Source organism: Homalodisca vitripennis, chromosome 2, assembly GCF_021130785.1.
Source record: "Homalodisca vitripennis isolate AUS2020 chromosome 2, UT_GWSS_2.1, whole genome shotgun sequence".
NCBI classification, from domain to species: Eukaryota; Metazoa; Arthropoda; class Insecta; order Hemiptera; family Cicadellidae; genus Homalodisca; species Homalodisca vitripennis.
In genome coordinates, this window is record NC_060208.1 from 79,008,355 (window position 1) to 79,030,855 (window position 22,501).

Below are 22,501 nucleotides of genomic sequence, written 5' to 3' on the forward strand. Positions count from 1 at the left end.
CCGCTTATGGAAACAATAAAAAAGACCAGCAATCCTCTCTTAGGAAAAAGATATTTTTACACCGTGGGTCTCGAGCTCATTCTTTTAGCTGAAAAAATACTCATTGAAGCTAAGAAAGATACAATGAAAAAAGCTGTTGCTTCTATGCATAAAGAGCAGCAGATTGTAACTGAGCGCATTTTCCGCACGGCTTATAAGCAAGCTAAAACTAAATAGGCCATTTTTGAGTTTGAAACTGAAATTGATCTTCAAATAATGAATGGCTTAGATATGGGGCGAATCCTACATTCAAATGTTGCTTGCTCCAATATAATTCATCATATTTCTGATGAAATGAAATCAGACTTGATAAATGGCCTAATCAAGTCAGACTCTAAATTTTCCCTGCTTTTGGATGAAGCCACTTCAGTTTCAAACAAAAATGCTTTGGTGGTTTATATCAGAACTGTTCTAAAGGGAATGCAAAACCCTATGACAGTGTTCTTAACACTTTTTGAGCTAAAATAGCACCACATCAGCTGGTATATTACAAGGACTGTTAAATCAGTTACAAGCATTAGGTCTAAGCTTTGAATTCATGAAAGACCATATGATTGCTCTAACTTGTGATTGGTGCTTCAGTGCTACTAGGCAAGAAATCTGGCCCTTGCTATACAGCTTACTGAAAACGTTCCCCAACTTGTTCATTTGGCATTGTTTGAACCATCGTTTAGAGCTTGCCGTGCACGATTCCATAGAAGAAGTAGCTGAAATCAATCATTTTAAGATATTCATGGATAAAATTAGAAACATGTTTAGTTGTTCACCGAAAAACAGCAGGGAGTTGGCAGAAGTTGCTAAAGGACTAGAGGAGCAAATGTTGAAAATCGGCCGTGTTTTAGATACTCGTTGGTAGCCTCCAGCTGTAATGGCGGTGAAAGCAGTTTGGACAGATTTTAAAGCTTTGTACAATCATTTCATTGAAGCATCTGAAGACAAACACAAAGGGACTCGAAGCAACGTTCAACTTACAAAGGGCTTTGTAGTACATTATCTTCTACAACTTTTTGTACACAACCTGGCATTGATGTTCGAATGCTCTAGAAGAGTTATCGGATTTGTCCTCACAGCTTCAAAAATCAAGCCTCAATCTTATCCAAGCCCACAGTGTGATGTAACACTGTTAATCAAAGTGTTTGAAAACCGAGTTGAAAACATGGGTAGACGTTCAGTGGAAGCTAAAATTGCTATTGACGATTTGATGTTTCAAGATGTTAAACTTTGTGTAAGATCCAAGATACCCAGTATTCCAGAAAAACAGATTCTATCGGTAGCCTCGCTAACAACTTGACTTCAAGGTTGCTATCATCATCTTCAAACGCGGCTGAACACTACACCAAAATCAATGAATGACATCAAAGTGATCCACCCCATGTATTGGCCAAAAGACTTATCCATCACCTACGGAGAATGTGAGATCCAGCGAATCTGCGATAGATTTAAGATTAGCAGCTCTCAGGATATAATTAGAGACTTCAGACACTTCAAGCAGGGACTGAAGCCTATGTTAAGTGGAGAGAAACCTACTATTCTAGAGCAACCGCCGTCGTTTAAGAAACTGATTTCCATTATAAATAGTATTGCAGTGTCTAGTGCTGAATGTGAACGTGGGTTTTCTGCAATGAATCTAATTATATCTCCTCTTAGATCTTCACTCTACATTAGCACTGTTTGCGATTTATTGCGGATCAGGCTCCTAGGATCTCCTGTGGCTAGATACAATCCCGAGCGACACGTCAAAACCTGGCTGGCGAAGGGACACCATTCTGCACTTGACACCAAGTCAAAACAACGAGGGCAGAAAACTTACCATGAAGAACAGCATTGCATTGTGGGAACTTTTTTCCTAAATCTGTTTTTTAAATATCTTTTAGAATTTCAGAACATTAAGTTTTCATAAAATAACTAGCATATGCCTAACTTATAGTTGTGTTCTGAACTCAAGTTTCTGAGTTCTTTTTTGTACTTTCAGTTAGTTTTGTGTATTGTTGTTTTGTTTCTTTTGTAGTTTTCACTTTAAAATATTAACAAACAACTAAAACTAAGTTTACCAACAGTCTTGGCATTGCCTTACAATATTATACTACAAATCCGTACATATTTGTTATAATAACTAATAAGCAAACAAAATAATCAACCTTAACTTTTTAAAACTACACTAAATTTTAAAAAATGAAACCGTGTTACTCCACTCTGTGTGGTCATTTATTTTGTGTGTAATTAAACGCTTCCTTTTTCCTTTCCAAGAAGTTGGTTTATTTTGAATGTATTAATATTGTTTTGTACCCATAAGGTATGCAATTTTTTTGTAAAATATGCAAACTTGTAAAAAAGCTGTTATATTAACAAACATCCATTTACATATTAATATGTATTATTATTACTATAGTAATGTGTATAAATAAAAACTGTGAATAAGGCTCAATTTGTTTTTATTTTACCATTCATTAAAAAATTAATATTGGCGAGCTTCATTGATTCAAAAAAAATGGTCAATGAAATCAAACCAAATATTCTGGGAAATTTAAAGTAGTGCAACAAGGTGTTAATGGAGTAGAGTAGAGTAGAGAGTAAACTCAATAATTTAAATTCATGTTTTTATTTTCTTACATCCTAATCAAGCACCTTAAAGAAAATAAACAGCATTAAAAATATCACTTGGTATTTTATAAAAATGAATGTCTGGGTGGCCTAAAAACAAAGGTTTACAGTTATAATTTTCAAAAGTTTTCCTGGGTGAGGGCCCCCCTCCTTCCTGGGGTGTATTTCCATACCCACCGGTCTGAGCTTCCCGCTTTAAGAGTTCCCACACCTAAAATTTTAGAAATTAAGCACTGGTAAAGCCTTAAGTACAAATAATTTCTAGATGCCACTGTCACTATGAATTATGAGTAAAGCGTGTTCCTAACCTAGCTATTGATAACCACATACAGCTAAAGAATTCTATTATAACAATACATTTCAATAAAGAAATGGATGAATAGTTCAATTTTTTATATCAGATGATTCTTTTTGAAATGAGAAGTGCTTAACCTTAAATGGATATATTCCAATCCTTGCATACCTCAAATACTGTTGAGTTCAAACCTCGGGCAACATTAACCCATCCAGTCTGAAGGTCCGGGCTGTAGTAGTCTAAAGAGTACCCGGTAACTAATGTGGAGTCATGAGGCAGTGACCAGGCAACTGAGAGAGATGTCTGGGTGGCGTTGACCACTCTGGGTCGGTCTGGTGATGGTGGCAATCGAGATAAGGGTTCCAAACTGGAGTTGAGAGTTGGAAGGAGAGGGTCCACCACCAGAGAGGCAGACCACCCACTCTCTCCACTAGCTGAAGTGGCAGTGCATGTGTACAGCCCTGAGTCACTCAACTGTAGCCCTACAAATGTCCACAGAGTTCGCATATGACAGTCACCCAAGGCACAAGATATTATATAATACCAGATAGAAGGGCAAATGTTAACTAGATTTCCCGTTGAGTCAGGCCTAATACTGTTATTGCGTAAATAATAGCTATGCTAAAATATACAAGTATTACGTACAGTACCAGATGTACATTCATTCCTCCCATTATGGATGAGTGAACGCATTTTCAACCTTGCACTAGAGACTTATTGTACTGAATTTGATGGGACCAAAGTAACTTGATTATACAAAAATTTGGTTATTATGGAATAATAAATCAAATTGTAATTTGTAAACTGAAAATATTTGTAAGCCTGCATATCCTTAATTTAATATTGAAAATATATTAAGCTTTGTTTTATTTAACATTTTATTGTAGGCCTATAACACAAATGAAACATTAATATTTTTTTGGTTTAGAATCAGTTTGACTAACAAAGAAATTTAGTGAATCAGGTTTCAGTTTATCTATATTCTAGTGTATTACCAAGAGTGTATTACATCTATCTAGTGGATGCTTGTTAAATATCTATGTAAGTAATAAAGTTTTGGTCAAGAAAAAGTAGGGGAATCTGTATATATATATATATATATATATATATATATATATAATTAAACTCATGTTGATAAAATCCTAATTTTGGAAAAAAACAGATATTGAAAAAGGCCAAATAATATGCTACAACTTCTAATTGGCTAAGACCAGTCATGTTATAAGCCATCAATTTCCCTCACAAAATCCATGAACATACTTAACATAGACCAAAGAGATTATTTGTTTATCACTAACCCATATTACTACATATGTATTTAGTTGTATTTGGCTAAGTACAACCTTTGATTATATTAGTTACACAAGAGATGCAATACTATAAATTGAGGCATGGAAAAAGTGAAAAGTTGAGTTGAGTTGAGTGAGTGAAGTGAAAGTGGAAGTGTGGCTATGTTTTGTGGTTATGATTTGTTGCTTGGACTGCATTCTGTGCAGTGAGAGGCTCAAGTAGCTCAGGTAGTAAATATTTGAACAGTAAAAATCAAGGTTACATAGTGTCAACCCTCGAAACTAAGTTAAATAATCCCTGGACTTTAGCACAGCTTTAAAACATGAATGATCTATCTCATGTGTAAATAATACAATCATAGACATTCATTATCAAACCCTCTGAATTTTAATCTGTTACCAGGCATGTATATCTTGAGGCACATTCTTCTTTCATCACCAGCACATTGAGGTATTAATTAAGGTGCTACTACAGACCAAACGAACGGCTAAAAATATCTTTATAATCAACTTTTCTTTTACAAAACTAAACTTAACACTTGGGCTTATTTATGTTTATTTAGAATGAAACCTAAGAAATATAAGACTTATGTACGTTTCTTCAAGGGAACTGGTTACATTGGTCCATACTATGCTTTGCAAATAAGATATTTGAAAAGAAGTCATATTAATTAATTATAAGTGTTTTGTAGAGAAACAGTTTGGCATACCGTAAAACATTTGATTTTTGGAATAAGTAAAGTTTGGAAACAAGCTTTTAATATTTTTCAATAACTCCTACATCTGGTAACACAAGAGCTGAGTGCATCCAGGTTTCAGTAGTGTTTTATGGTCTCTCTGTAAAAACTGTTGTAACTGAGGATGTCATTGTTACCTTCTATGTGCAGGGTCCCATTCTGCCAGAGGCTTATTCGGTACGAATCACTCTGAGGGGTGAGAGGAGAACCATCTTTGTACCATTTGATGTCCGGGAGAGGCAGGCCTCTAGCCTGACACGAGAGAGAGGTGGAGGCATTAATGGGCATGGTTTGGTTCATTGGGCCCACTTCCATCAAGGGCGGTGGGATGTCTTCCTTCAGCAAAACCTGATTGCACATGTAAAACAACACATAAAATATAAGATCAAGTAACTATGTCGCTATAGTCTGTAGTATAACGGTAGAATTATTTGTAAAAGTACAAATGTTTCATTCAAAAGCTTTGTTCTATGACAGCTATTATCAGAGTTAACTAAACACAAAGAAACCTTTATTGTAACTGTAATGGTACAAAATTCTGGCCAATTTCTTGAAAAATTGGCATGTTTTGATTCAGCAGGTCTAATAGTGCATTGTAGCTCTTGTCTACACTTGGTGTAATTATTCCTAGATAGTATATTGCTGTGCAACTATATATTTATTGCTTTTTTATTAAACCTTGATCTTGGATAAAGTAAATTTCCATACTTAAGATTTGGTGTGCTGTGCCTAATATGTTTACTAACCCATGCAGATGTTAAATGTTTTGTTTTCATAATGTAGACAGAGCCAAAACTGTATGTTTTTTTGTAGGCTTCATTACAACAGCAGCACAGATGTTTTTGTTAGACCAAATGTTTTCTTGGTTTATGATTTATTGATTGAAGATGGCTGTCCACTTCCGGACCGAAATATTGCCAAATTTTATAATTATTGTGCTATTTTTTATACTGTAAATCGGAAAATATAAATAATAGGAAGATTATTCAATGTTCTCAATTTTCCTTTACGTTATTGTGGAACTTTTAGTACAAGCTATACTCAAAATTTGAACTGTGAATCTGAATACTAGTGGATATTTATAAAATAAGAACAAATTGTTTTCAGAAATCACAATGGCTATAGAGCTTTTAAAGGCATTTTTCATCTTTTGTATTAAAAAAGAAAAAAATTGTCACCTTACCCTTCTCAGGAGTGTTAACTAAATATTTGCCTAACTGGAGAGAAAAAGCACCCAAGCATGAGCTTAATCGAGAAGGACCAAATAAGCAACCCGTCTGTTATCAGATTGTTAATACAACTCATGGAGCAAATTTTTATTTGCAGGATTGAAGTGGAGGCTTCAGACAACTATTTAACTGCAGATGGAACAGGCAGTTTCAGTTGATGGAGTGCAGAGACTTGCCTTTAATTCAGCTAATTATTGAGTGATGTTTCTTGCCTTATGAAGTCAAAAGAAACTTATTACTCAAATTCAGGGAGCTACTGATCCTATTCAGGAAGTGACACAAATGTTACTGACTCAACACCATGAATTTATTTTGGTTTGCTTAAGTCACAACAAGGTGTATGTTAAGTCTGAAACAGGCATCTCAACAAGAATATTTAATATAAGAGGATGTGGGCATTAAGTGTTAAGTGTCGATCCGGAAATGTGTTTTTACAGATCATACACTGCTGTACAGGTAATACATAATTTTGGAATAATGTGTGGCGTTTGAGTTACGCTTCATGATCCTGTTTAACATTGTCTGTACTTTATGTAACTCTGGTTGGATTTTGGCACAAGGGTAGTCGTTTGATAATAGTAAGGGTTGTCAAATACCCAATATTGTATGTAAGAGGAGCAATAGCCTGTGTCTGTGCAATATTGACACATTTGCATCATATTGGTTTGTACACCAAAAAATTTGCAAAACCAGAAAGTCAAATCCTGTAACCAGAGATCATATGAAATTTACCAGTGGAGTTGCAGGAGGTACATGTAGTCAGTCGAACAAATTTAAAGAGTCCAGAATTTGTATAGTGCAATTCCTTTCACTCCTTTCTTCTCCTATTTTGATCCTTGTGTGCTGTATTGATGGGGGTGATAAAGAAAGAAAATTAACCTTAGAAAATAATGGGATATTAGCATGATTAGGACATATTACCATGCCACTTCACTTTATTTTTACGCTACATTAGTAAAAAATTGTCGTCTGCTAGTAGTGTGGTTTAACATGCCTCATTAGGGAAGTAAGTGTTTTTTTTGGGACTTTCTATAAATTGTAAATTGGTTTTTTGTGAAAATTGCTACAGACATTGTATAAAGCTTTGTGCAACTTTTGATAAATAGGATCATAATTTATTTTCAGCTTTTAAATAGTTATTACTATAAAACAGTGACTGGCCAAGATAACCTGCAATCACCACAGGTTTCCTTTATTTTATTAAGTATAATAGTTATTATGCTCACTGTGAGTATAACTAAATATAAACAAACATAGCAAGAACAAGATTAGATGCCATTGACACTTCAATGTTATTTTAAATAAATACGTGAAACTGGTACATGTGGGTTTTCCAGTAATAACTGGTGTCCACAAATCTTACATCACTGACAATCAATCACATCAGTTACGGTCTTGTCTACCTGAAGTTGCAAGGTGATAGTAGCTCAGTCAGTAGAGATAACGTCTGACATCTTGTGGGTCGGGGTTCAAATCCCACTCTGAATATTATACTTTTTGCTTCAGATTTCCACATTGTTGTACCAATTTAATAATATAGTTCTATTTTATACTGTATCTGACAGTGCAATTTGAAATTTTATTTTATCTATATTCAAAATATTAGTTTTTAAAATAATTGGACGATTATTTGTCATTTACAAAAAATAAATAAAATAAAATTATAATGGAAAATGGAAAATTTAAAAAAGTTATTGCAAAAATAAGAGGACATTCAGCTTGGCCAGCAATAATAGAAAGTGTTGAACCTAAAGGCAAATCACATGTTTTTAATGTGATTTTTTATTTTACAAAGGAAAAAGGTGTTTGTAGGCCTAGTGAGTTAACTTTATACGAAGAAAACAAAAATACCCTTCAAGTAAATAAAAGAAATAAAAATGATCATCTTCTTAAAGCCATTAAAGAAATTGAAGAAGCTTACAAAAATAAGAACTTCAACAAAAACTCGCGGAATTTAAGCAAGAATTCAACCTTTTCACCTATAAAGAATACAAATAATACAGCCTACCCGTCTACTTCCACCCCTTGTAATGAAAAGAAACTGGATAATCACAACACCACCAAAGATGTGGCAGTAAACACAACATTGGATTTAGACCTCAATTTTCAAGTAAATGCTCTTACAGATAGGTGTACTCAACTTGAATTAAGCTTAATGCAAGATAAATATCGCCATGGAGTTCCAGAATTCCAACAAATAAATTATGTACAAGGTAAAAGTCCTCCTGAGTACAGCACAACTACAAATACAAATACAAATGACAATTTTTCCCTCGCCTTAGCGGTGTTGGATAATGCTTGGTTGACTGATGATATAATTCACAAATATTTTAACATACTACTGTCTACAGTTTTAAATACAGATACAGACAAACGTGTCTATTTGATGAGTCCTGCTGTGGCACAGGCTATTAAGTGTTCAGAAGATTTTGGAGAATTCCTAGTACCACTTATTGAGCAAAATACTGATTATGTTTTTATCCCCATAAATGACTGTATGAATCTCACCAATGCTGATTTAGGGTCACATTGGAGCTTACTGCTTTATGTTAGCAGCTACCACAAATTTTTCTATTTTGACTCTAGTATGAGTAAGACTTACAACTTGTCACATGCAAAAAAGGTTGCTGCTAAAATCAGGAATCACCTTAATTCTAAGGAACCTTTGTCTGTGGAAATTGTGGAAGTACCGATGCAAACAACCCCAAATGACTGTGGAGTCCACTTATTATTATATACAGATGTTCTAATAAATAAAATAAAAATCAGTTCTTTTGATATTAACACGGAACAGTTATCACAACAGCTTGCTGGCATAAAACCCTGTGACATAAAAACAAAACGAGCCCAATTAGCCTACATGCTTTACAACTCCAAAGATATGTTGGCTGATTCGCAAATGGTTGCTGACATGATGCATAAGGGCTGTTTTGAGAACCATCAATTAAAGAAATTCACTCAATTCGAAGATTGCTTTCCAGGTGTTAAACGCAATCCTAAAAAAAGAAGAGATTGTAGCTTACCTGATGGTAGTAAAAAGGTGCAAATTAAAGTTGACCTCTTTGCTGATAGCGAGGGTAAAGGGTTGCCTGAGATTGTAGGGAGGTGCAGTAAGGGTCTGATCTATATGGACGGACTTGTTAAATCTGGAGCCAATTTTGAGCAAATCTACAATCAAGCTTCTATATCACTCAACCGACCTTTGATTCTGCTGGCAGGAACAAATGATATGAAAAGTAAACGCCCAGAACCCATTTACAAAAAAATGGAACATATGCTCAAATCTCTCAGTGAATCCAGACCTGTATACGTTACAACAATACCTCCTCGCTTTGATGTGCATCCTGATGATTCGCTGCACTATGACATAGCTCAGGTTAATAGTTATATAAAAGAGCTTGTAACCAGAATTAAAAATGTCACTCTTCTTGACCTAGGCTTATTTGAAAGAGACAATTTCACCACTCATGGTCTGCACCTTAACTTTAAAGGAAAAAAGAAATTAGCATATATGATAATAGATTGTCTACAAAAATCAAGCACTAATGTGACCAACAAAGTAACTCTAATTAACTCTTCACCTTCAAGTTTTCAAGAGGAATCGACATCCGAATGGGAAGACTTGCCCACATCGCCTATAAGGGTTACTGAGACCCACATGGCGAAAGTCATCTGGCATGCTAAGAACAACAAAAGCACAGGAATAGCTCACAGCATCTTGGCGGATTTCCACCATCCTCGTCACATGACAGCTGGGGTTGCTGTGGTCTTTAAGAAAATCTTTGGAAAACCTACACCCTGGCATCGTCGTAGTAAACATCTGGCAGTTCAAGAATGTAATGAAGGTGTTACAGTATTTAGTCTCATTATAAAACAAAATTATTTTGGAAAACCCATCCTACACGATTATGATGCAGCCTTTTCAGATCTAACTACAGAGTTCAAGAAGAAAAATCTAAAGCACTTGATATGCTCTCCCATAGGCTGTGTTAGAGACAAAGTTAATACAGATCACTTCATTAGAAATGTCCGTAAATTTCAGCAAGTCACAAAAGCCACAGTCACCATTGTCTCATATTACCAGAAATCATTTCGTACTTTGAGAAATGGAATGTCTCATCCAGATTTTGTGAAAGAACTAGAAGACCTAATCTATCAAAATTCAAAAGAAGAGGATTCCAGCTCAGCAATAGATCTGCAGCAGAGCCCTGTCAGCCCTAGGGTTACTCCTGGCCATCAAACATACGGTGCAGCTGTCAAGTCAGGTTCAGTGAAAGTGCTAAAGCAGAGCAGTGATAAAGTGTTGAAATCAAAAAAATATCAACTCACGTTCAATTTGTTTACTTAACACCACTCCACCACCCACTACTGTATTAGATAACACTCCTCAAATTTCCACTACAACAGCCAACACTCCACAAATCTCTGCTCCTACAACTATCACTCCCTCAAACACTCCTCCACCAACCACAACTATCTTTTCCCATGTACAACAACAAAGTAATCAAAAGGACTGTTTTTTAGGCTTATGCAAATAAATGTTTGTTGTATAAGGAACAAAATTTTAGAAATAGAAGATTTATGTCAAGAAAAGAAATTAAATTTAATGTGCATATCAGAGCATTGGTTGGAAGACAATCAAATAAATCTGTTTGTTCCAAAAAATTTTATACCTGCTCATGTTGTGTGCAGAAAAGTAAGAAAAAATGGAGGTGTAGGTATTTACATTTTAAATTCTATTAAATACAATATTGTAGATGTATCAACATTTTACTCTGAGACACACTTTGAATGCTGTTGTATTAAATTATTGGAAGCAAATGTCGTTATATTTAGCATATATAGGTCTCCGAGTGGTGATGTCGACAGTTTTCTCAATAGTTTTGAAAATTCTGTAAAAAAGTTACAAAAGCATAATCAAAAACTCATCGTAGCTGGTGATTTTAATATAGAAATGGGTAACAAAAGTAAAATTAATGCAGTTTCCTTAAGATTTTTAAACCTTCTCAGAGCATTAAACCTTTTCCCTTGTAATAATCAACCGACTCGCTTAAACTCTTGTATCGATAATATTATTGTTAATTTTAATAGGAACTTTTATGACATCACTCTTGGAGACCACTGTTTTTCAGATCATGTACCACTTTTATTTTACATGTATTTGGTTGTGAGCCCTTCAGGAACTCAAAACCAATCTGGATTCAAATATGTTAGATTACAAAAAAAAGAACATGTTGATTTGTTTAAATCTAGTTTAGAAAGAGAAAATTGGTAGATGATAAATGATTTTCAACTGAACAAAATTAATGTACAAACTCTATTTGACAATTTTTTTAAGACCTATGTAAATCTATGGCACTTTTGCTCTCCTTTAATTAAAATTTCTAACAAAACTAGCTCTAAAGGGTCTAAACTGGTAGATTGGTATACTCCTGCCTTGAGAGAAACAAAAACTAAAATGTTAACTCTCTATACAATTTACAAAAATTCACTTAAGCGGGGGTCTGAGCACTATCAGACTGCCTATAACATTTACTTACAGCAAAAAAGAATTTACCATAAAGAATTGGAGCAAGCAAAAAGATTAGCAGTTGAGGAGTATATTGGAAATTCCACTAACCCCTGCAAGGCAGCGTGGAAGGTGATCAGCAATGAATATTCTCCAACCCATAGTAGTGAGGTCAATCTTGATCCAGATGAATTAAATACTTTTTTTTCTGGACTCTATTAATCAGTTATCTAACAGAATAGATCAAAGCCCCAACAATCCAGAACAACTATTGGGAAATACGGCAGGAAATCAACTGTTGTTCACTTGGTCAGAAATATCTTCATCTGATGTAATAAAAGTGGTTTCAAAATTCTCAAATTCAAAATCAACAGATTATTATTGGCTTTCTAATTCTATCATTAAACAAACAATTCATCTGATTAGTGAACCACTTGCTTTTGTTTTCAACAAATGCCTGTGTGAGGGATATTTTGCACCCTCGCTCAAAATTTCAAAAATAACCCCAGTTTACAAAAAAGGAGATAAAAACTTGCCCCAAAATTACAGACCTATTTCAATTATTCCTATATTTTCAAAAATATTTGAATCACTAATGTACAACCAGCTTAGTTATTTTTTTGAATCAAATAATTTACTTTCCACAAATCAACATGGTTTTCGGCAGGGTAAATCTACCACCTCTGCAGTACTTAATTTAATTGATTTATCTTTGGACGCTTTTGAAAAAAAAGAGTCAGTTTCTATAGTTTTATGTGACCTTACTAAAGCGTTTGATAGCGTTCCATTTAATATTCTGCTAAATAAACTCAAATTTTATGGCATCGAGGATAACTCCTTAAAAATAATTCAATCTTATCTATTCAGGAGTCAATTTGTTTCAATAAAAAATAAATGTTCAACTGTAAAGCCTGTCGAGAAAGGCGTGCCTCAAGGCTCAGTTCTCGGACCTTTCTTTTTTCTAGTATATATAAATGATCTACCTCAAAATTTAAACGTTCATTCCATTATTTATGCTGATGACACCACTTTAGTGGCCCGTCACAACGATCTTAATTACTTAAAACAGATTACTGAACTAGCAGAAGAGCAGGCTCTTTCCTGGTTTTCTTCTAATAAATTATCTTCTAATCCTGAAAAAACACAATACCTAACTTTAAGCCTTAAACAAGAAATTAATCTGGAATCTGTTAAGCTTCTGGGATTTTATATAGATTCTAAGTTACAATGGTCCCTGCGTATCGAAACAGTTTGTAAAAAAATATCAAGAGTTAATTATCTACTATGGAAATTGAAAAACTTTGTAAGCTTAGAATATTTAAGAATGTCATATTTCGGTCTGTTTCAATCACATATACTATATGGTATACTAGCTTGGGGCCATTCTCCCCATATAAATAATATTCTTTTATTACAGAAAAAGGTAGTTCGTAATATTGCAGGAGTTGGTTCACTAGATCACTGTAAGCCACTTTTCATTGAACTTAAGATTCCCACAGTTGTCAATTTGTATATTTTTCAAGTACTATTATACACTAAATCAAACCTACAGAATTTTCCAATTAGGAATAATATTCATCATTATAACACTAGAGGGGGGAATAAACTCAATATACTTCCTCATAGACTGGCTAAAACTGGCACCTCTTTCAAGCTAAATTGTATTAATTTTTTCAATAGGCTGCCTGATGGTGCAAAGTCTGTTAGTTTTAGACCTTTTAAACATAAAATATACAATTGGCTTCTTCAAAACCCATTTTATAGTATAAATGAATTTTTAAATTGTAACATAGATGTTCAATTTTAACTAAATAACTTAATTTACTGTGCCTAAGATTGAATTTTATATTTTATTGTTACTATTATAATATTTTTTTTTTCTTTTTTCTCTCTTTTTTATATATATCTATAAACTATCAAAGGGATGTCTAGGTTAACTGTTTCGTAATAGTTATATTTATAATGATTCTCATTCTGTACTTTCTCGTTATTATTCTTGCAATATTTATATAACTACAAACTAGGTTGACTTTGCCTATTCAATGTAAATTGTCAATGGCAATAAAATTCTTGATTCTTGAGTATACCTGTACATGTTTGCTAATATTCCCAATTCAAATGGCAAAATATTTTGCTTATAATTAATTTTTACTTTTGTACCAATTGCCATGCAAAAATGTTATTTGTGCACAGTTTGGCAGAATCAACTTTACATTAGGACTGTGCTAATTGTATTGTATTCTGTTGAATTTTAAATCTTGTAAGTGTGACTAGGTTGCAACAGTTTTGGTTCTGTGGGAGCAACATGAATAGAGCCAATGAAAGTTAAACCTGTAAGAATGCAATTGCTGAGGCACTGCCGGCAACGCTGACAGCTGAACACATGTAGTACCCAGCATCCTCTCTTCGCACCTCCAGTCTCAGGGTTCCCTCCTCACTGACCGAGATATGGCCATACTTTCGGCCAGGAAACATGAGGATCTGGCTACCCTCTCGACTCCAGAACACAGAAGGGGTGGGGTTTCCTGTCACCTGACAGTCGAGCTGAGCCTCTGTGTGTAGCGCAACCTTCATGTTCTCTGGAGGTCGCAGGAACTCTGGTGGAGCTATTCAACATTTATTTTACATTGAGGATGCTTCATTGATCATGTAATATAAACAATCTACAACATCTTTGTTATTGGGTGCTTGTAAACACCAAAAACAAATCTAATGATAAATGTAAACAATAATTTTACCCCCAGTAATTGAGCTTTTAAACAGTATAAAATGTGTCATCTCAAAGTATAAACATAACTTACGAAAAATCAAAACAAATATACAGTATAATAATAAAAATACTTAGATGCATTTTTGAAATATAAAAACGCATAAGTTTATTATGCAACGGTAAAAAGAAAAACAGTAGAGATGGACACATGAAAATATTAATAAAATATTTTTACATAGATAAAGATAAAAAATTGACAATAGATGGGGTATTTTTTGTCAAAAACCGATAGTGGAAGATAGTAAAGATAGATGTTTGTGTGATTTTTCAAACTATTTTGAATTAGTAGATCACCGAAATAGTAGACTGTTGAATGAAGATTCTTAGAGTAATTGAAAATATTTAAATTTGATACTAGTAATGATTACACATTTTTCCAATATTAATTTTTATATTTTGCAAGACCTTTCGAAATCATAGATTTTGTCAGGCGACTCCACAAAAAACTATTTGCATTTTAAAACTATTTATAAAACATTTACAAAATTTAATTATATAAATTTACGATTTTTTTAAACGCTCTCAATTTCTCTAGCTTTGAGGTTATGGAAGTATTATTTTAACTGAATCATTTAATACAAAAGTAAAATTTTCTGTTATCTCAACACCTATTTTTACGACCAAACTTATGTTTTGTAAAAACATTCATGGTTTTCTATTTCCTGTATTAGGTGCCATATAAACTAAAATTTACATGTATTATACAGCTACTAAGTTTACTAAGTTCAAAAATTGGCTAGTGTTAACTAAGTATTCAAATTTCAGTCACACACACTCTACACCTCTACACTCACACAACACATCTTGTTGTGAATGATGAAAAGTGTAATTATTGCTAACAAAACACTATTGGTTTCATTAATAAGATCACGTGCATTCCTTCATTTAAAAATGCTGCAGAGTTAAGGAGTTTGTCTTTCTCTCCACACAATATACTAATATTGAAAACCAGATGAATTATTAGTATAAAAATATAATTTTTTGTACTAATGTCAAAGTTATGACGTTACTAACAATACGTTTAACATCTTTACTGATAATTGATGGATACAGTAATAAGATTTTTATTATTAATATGGTATGTTAGTTCTTTATTGATAACAAAACTGAAGTATTTCTCAGATTTATGGTCAACATGTGTTAATAAACTTAGTGTACACATGGCTTCAGATCTCAAGATAATCTCTGACCTGAGATCAATGGAACTTTAAAAATCAGGAATGTCTATGTCTTTTGGGTTTAAATTAGTTTTGTTTTAGCTACTTATTGTGGTTCTACTGGTTAGTTTGTGGTTATCTTCCAATCTCGAGTTGAAAGTCGATATGAAATTGAAATATCCACTTCTGGAAATTTTATATTGAGTAATGATAATAGACAGCAATATTATTTGATAATTGTGATGTTTGACATAATGTACGAAATTCAAATTGACTGTTAAATAACAAAAATGTCAACAAACATAAAGCTGTGAGAAAAACGGTTCAATAGAACGCCTCTATTGATGTATTACATTATTATTTCATTACACAAGACCAGTTTTACTCATACATGTGTTTTATTAAAACATGGATTAAAAAGGTTATTACCATGAACAGTGAGTACAGCAGAGGCGGTGATTGAGCCAACATCATTTTCTGCGTCACACACGTACACTCCCTGGTCAACCGGTCTAGTCTGCTCTATGCGAAGTGTGCGATCATCGAGGACATGTGCACGGCCAACGGGCATTTTGGCTTCACTGCGCCGCCATGTAACACGTGGTACTGGGTCCCCGCCAACGTCACAGAAGAACTCTACACTGTCTCCGGCCACGGATACCATGTCACGGGGTTCACTCACCATGTACGGCTTCTCTGGAAATAGTGAAATTGAGTTCTGGTCGTGATCATTTACCAGTGTAATTGTTAGTATAATAATCATTCAGTGCACACTGTGACTCGATCTACACTTTCCACCATATACAACAACAAAATAAACCATACAAATGTGGTTCCAGATGCTTAGACACTCTCTTTGGGTCTTCTAGCAGCCGTCTTAAAAACTCCTGCAAGAAATAATAATATACGCTAAGTAAACGCAATAGCCAGTATGGTTGCATGCTACTGATAGACCAGCAGCAGGAAAAATAAATGCTAGTATAGACAAATTCCACAGTTTTATATTAATCCTTTGTATTTAGTAAAATAATAGAAATAGATCTGAAAAATAATAGAAAATTACATTTAATTTAATATATTCATTAGTTTATTAGAGTACAAATGTAATATAATGAAGATACAAAAGAATTTGCAACTCAAAACAAAAGAACCTGGTAATACTAAAAAGTTAAAACAACAAAGCAGTTTATTAAACAATAGTTCACTTTTTTCTTAACAAGCATGAAGCTAGCAAGTCAATGATTTTTATTTATTTATTTTTGAACCACTTTTAATATAAAATGTCTCTTTGGGCTCACCAATTAACAGAAAATAAATAGAGCTTTCTTACCCTTATATAGGTGGAATCACGCTATGACAAATGTTTGCAGCAAACTGATTAATGTTATTTCAAGCAAATATCTTTCCTAAATATTTTATTAAATTTGTAATGATTGATACAAGATAAGAAATTTATTAGTTTTATAGAACAGTGTTACTCTTATTTATCCACTTTAAAATATAACTAAAAATATAATAAGATGTTTCAAAATCTTAAAATTCTTTCCGACACCTTGTGTACGTGTATACATAAGTAATAATGATCATTCTGTGAAAGAAACTTTCAAGACTGGACAAGCTTCAGCCAAAGATCGTGAAAATATACTTACTGTGAACTTTGAGGGTGATGATGTCACTGTATCGTGTTCCGACTAGGTTCTGTGCCACACACTGGTACTTCCCACTGTCTGATACCTGAGTGCTGGAGATTTGCAGAGTTCCCCCATCCACGATCCTGTACCTGCAGAGTATAAAAATCTAATGTGATTATAGTTTAATGTGATTGGTAAACCTTCATTAGGCAAATTCTTCAGACGAAGTACTGTTGTTTATGGATTATTTCTTACACAATATCCAACACAATCATATTTCAAAATAAGAGCAAGACAGCATTTTTTGTTTTATCGTAAAATAGTAAATAAAACAAATTAACGTGTTATGAATGAAAAATTTGTTTAATTTTTATAACAATATTATTAGCTAAAGTTAGAAACAAATATTAATACATTGAGTTATCTCTATGTCTATAAAGCTGATACATTGAGCTAGCTATGTCTATAAAGGAAGCCCATTGTGAAGTTGTTTTAAAGTGCATTTCTTAATTTGGTTAAAAGTTTGTAAAATAGTAAATGAAACCAGAGAGTTGTAAAACGTATTCATGACTTCTGTTGTAAATTATTGTAAATTGTTGTGTAGCCCACAACACACATTGACATTGTAAATTGTAATATTTGACTTAGATAGAACATCTTACAAGTGCCATAACACAACGCAGCAAAAAATCTTGTCAGCTTTATTTGATCTATTTGTGGATATAATTCGAAATTTTCAAACTTTATCTTTTATAATTTGTGTTGAAAATTATGAGAAATGAAGAAATGACCATCATTGACTTTCACAAAATGTGACAATCCACATAGATTTAAACGATAACCTTAGAATAGAACCGTAAGTGGAATCTATGATAAGTTTAAATGTATAATACAGAAGACTTCAGTAACAAAAAGCTGAGGAAAATAAAGAAGTTAATTTAGTAAAAGATTTTTTCCCAGTAATTCTAACAGGTATAGTTTTACACAAAGTAGGGATAGGGTAACTCATACTTCGTCTTAAGATTTAGAATAGAAATAAAATCAAAATATTTACGTTTATTTGATGGCTAAAGTTTGTTTTGGTATTTTATTAAATTTGCTTTCTTTGAAAGTGGTTCATCAGACCAATGGTTGTAGTACTCACTGTATAAAAAGGAAGTGATTGAAAGCAATGGGTTAATTCAATTTGAGGTAAACAACAGATTGTTTGTTTGGCTCACATAATTCAAACCAGGTAAGCAGTTTCGGTTCATTAACAATTTTGTCCTATCTGTTTCTTTTTAATTGAGTGGAACTAGTTAGTTGGATTTGATCGACGATTTTACTACAATCACTATAGATTTTTCTAACAGTTAATGGTTTTCATTATATAAATGAAATTTACTACGGACGTCATTAGAAATTCAGCCTTTGATAAAAATCTAGATTAATTATATTATAAAACGTGAAAAGATTTTTTAAAGATTACTGATAATATATATATTTTTAAATCAACGTATTTAATTTCCTGTTTCGTCAAAAAAAGGAGGTTATCGTAGATTTGGTGTAAAAATAGTAAACTATTTATTTTTATCTCCATTTCTTTCCAAAAGTTTAGGTTAAGCCTCTTAGTACAAAATTACTACAGTAACTGAAAGTAAATGTAGATGCCAAGTAGTTTTTAATCAGTTGTTTCATCTGAAAAATGATTGAATAAAAATAAACCTATTAATGGCTGTTTATAAATTGAATGGGTTGTCCTATAAGTTCAGTACACTACAGTGTCAGAATACGACACCTTTGTGATTTGGCTGCAGGCCCTCTTTAGCACCATATAATACTGTTCAATACTTCAATTAGGTAGAGAAAACTGAATTCAGTTTCGAAAGCACTAACATCTTTTGAAGTCACTGTTTCTTAAAAATTTGATATTATCTGATTGAGCCTGTACCTATTTATCTCTTATTCTAGTCATGTCAGGCTGGGTTTACAGTTTAAATATTTGAAAGGAGTTAAAACCAAATAAACTAAGCACAATTTTTTCTGCTCTTTTACTATATATGGATTTGAACATACATTAAATTCTCAATTTAGATCCAAGAGAGCTTCATGCTACTGATAATTCTAATAGTTTTAAAAGGTGCTCAAAGATAGTGATGGCAGCATCTCACGACACTGAGGAACTGTGTGGAGCTCTGTTTAGTTTCAGAGCGATCAACGCTGAGTTACGATTTCCTGATTGTGTACTTGCATGTTGTTTTATGGAATTGAAATCTTCTATTAACTTATTAACTACTAAATAATTATTTTTAAGTTTAAATAAGTTTTGAAAAATTGTTAATTGATGCACGTGTATGTCAAGGCAATTGAAGGATTATTAAACTAATATATTTCATTAACTAAAAGTTGAAATTCCAGTGATTATATAAATAATTCATATTGATTAATCTCAGTAAAACTCTATATTATACGACATAACAAGTGTAAGCGGTTTCCTTTGGAGAGTTCACTTCTGGCTGATTTATATCTTCCACTTAAGCCCACTTTGGGAACAGCAACATCGATGTGTCACTTAAATCTGGGCAACCCTATGGATATCCGGGATCAGGAGTGGCACGTCACTAACTGCAAATGTTGTGATCATGGAAGATGACTGCTAGAGTTGGTGGGGGTCCCTAACTGATAAAGGTGTTGCTAGCCTATTGCTACCTCTCCCCACTTCTTCTCAGAATTGGCCTCCCCTTCTTTCAAGGTGACTTGAATGAGATTCCTTATGGATCTCGACAGGAGGTGGTTCGTACTTCCAACCTATCCCATGATGAAAATCCTGTCACTACAGAAAGCACAAAGGTCCTTTTAGGACTATGCGCAATAAGGAGTTTCTCAGCCCCTTGTCTAAAGAGAAAAGAAAGTTCAAGCGGCACTTATTGATTGAGTGTTGGGTCTGTCCAAGTTGCAGAATTGCCCTAATATGACACAGTGCAGTCCAGCCAGATTTGAAATAATATAATAATGGTACATTGTAAAGTTTGTAAAGATACCTGTCAAACGCTTCCAGGTTGATGATTTCTCCATTCCTCTTCCAATGAACAATAGGATCTGGCACTCCCTTCGGCGGGCTGCAATATAATAGAGTCTTGTCCCCCACAGCCACTTTTGTGTCTTTAGGTTCCATCCGGAAGTCATCTCTCAGCACTGCAACAAAACATTACACTTAGAAACTTCTTTTTTGTATATTGCAGGTCAAAATATATTTTGGAAGAAGTAAGAATATCTTATACAATTGCAGTTAACAGTCATTGGTTAATCTCCTAAGACCTCTCCATTAAGACCCCAATGTAAAATAATAACTTAATAAAAATAAAGTGAGTGTTTACTCTAAATGGATATAACAGTAGTATACTAACAGTAGTACTAACAATTCGATCTGTAAAATTGTTATTCATTCCACAGTTATTGGTTTCAATCTGAAAAAGAAAGAGAATACCAACGGACATGTTTCGATTTTGTTTTGTTATTTACATAATACTGGTTATTCTCATTTCATAATCACGTTAATTTCATTTACATAATCTTGTTAAAAATGTATTACTCCTAAACAACTTTCCAATCGTAGATTTACTTGTTTGCATGCCATAATTATTATTTTATGACTACGTAATTTTCAAAAAATCTATAATGGAATAGTGAATATTATTGTTTAATGCAAATTCTATATGTATACATCTAATTCGTTTTCAGAAATACATTTTATTTAATGAAGAAACATTATACATTTATCAAGTATGTTCTTGTATAGAAACATCTTTGATATTCAAAGATATTAAGTGGATCCTTAAAAATAATCACTTCTTAGTATTGTAAACCAAAAGTTTCTAGATATTTACAAATATTAATATTGGTTTCTTTTTTTCGTAACCTTTACAAAAACTGATAGTTGTAAGTTTTTAAGCTCTGCGTCGGTATTTTCTTGTAATGATAAATGAAGGTTTTTCAAAACAGTAAATAGCGATATTCAAATTCAAAATATTTAAAGTATTACTGAAACAGCAATATATTACACTAATGAACTTCGTCCCGATTTGAAACAATGTGTAAACAGTGATAATGAGCAACTTGTACTGAAAAACGAAAAGTGTTGAAGGAACCTAATTATGACTGTGAGTAATAGACTCGTATCTTCACAGGTGTCACCACAGTCATATCTATAAGTATATTGGATATTTAATGTGTCTTGTTGTTTTATGGTAGTTACAAGTTGATGTTAATAGGGTAAGTACGTATTCGCGAAATTTGTATTGTGCTATTTTATGCAATTCCGATATCCTTGAAAACTTCTCTGACATAAAATGGAATGCAGTAATATAAGTTTGTAAATTGAAAATTCACAGAACATTGCATTATTTAACGTACCCAAAAATCATAAAAGGACAAACAAATCCAATCTTAAAAAGCCGCAATTTGATATATTTATTCAAAACTAGTAGTTACCCGCGGCTTCATACACAATTCTCAAAATCAAAGGAATTAGCCTTTTTAGTGAAGGCATTTATTAAGTAATATGTTCATATTGGAAGTTATGATATTTTTTAAACAGTGGCCGCTTATTATATTGCTGCCTAGTTAGGCTAAGTGGGTGACTAGCCGTAACGTTCGCTAGTTCAAAAATAGCTATGTATAATGAACAGTGTAGATTATTGTACATCAACACATATCTACAAATATGGATGGCAAAATGCATCTGACAAAATGTGTAACCCATATGTACTCCGATATAAAAATTGTATTTAGTTCAAATCAGGTGTTAGGATTTGTTCCCCATTTAAGTTCGGGTGCCGTAAGGATCCATTTTACTCACTCTCCACTTCATAAATTAGAACTTTAAGTGCAGATAATATTTTCCTGGTTATTGGCTAAGCGTTAAAGAAACCAATCACTCGTGGATCTGGAAAAATTTAATTTTTGTTTGTCTGTTTTCTATGTGTATGCCTGTCTGTCTATCTGCCGGTCTGCCCGGACGATCTCTGGAAAACGGACTGAGCTATAGAATTTAAATTGTGTATGAAGCACCATTTCTGTATGAAGAACACTGAGTTAGATTATAATGAATGTTACTCCATGGAGTTTGCTACGGCGTTATCAAAACTTTTTACATTTGGTCTTAAATGGATAATCAATAATAATAATAATAATAATATTATTCTTTATTGCAGTAAAACAATTAACAAAAATTGCATTGCAAGCGTCATTTCAACATTTTGATTT

The 22,501-nt window shown here is 33.2% G+C and overlaps 1 protein-coding gene across 1 annotated transcript in view; it reads right to left on the reverse strand.

The window, feature by feature from the left end:
- The window catches only part of LOC124354226 (roundabout homolog 2-like), a 607,997-nt gene that overhangs the window by 36,999 nt on the left and 548,497 nt on the right, over positions 1-22,501 (reverse strand). Inside the window, exons 4-9 of the mRNA XM_046804531.1 lie at positions 20,278-20,431; positions 17,276-17,406; positions 16,056-16,322; positions 14,031-14,305; positions 5,099-5,309; positions 3,104-3,417 (exon numbers count right to left, since the gene is read on the reverse strand). Coding sequence (XP_046660487.1) covers positions 3,104-3,417; positions 5,099-5,309; positions 14,031-14,305; positions 16,056-16,322; positions 17,276-17,406; positions 20,278-20,431 — 1,352 coding nt within the window. The remainder of the gene's footprint in view (positions 1-3,103; positions 3,418-5,098; positions 5,310-14,030; positions 14,306-16,055; positions 16,323-17,275; positions 17,407-20,277; positions 20,432-22,501) is intronic.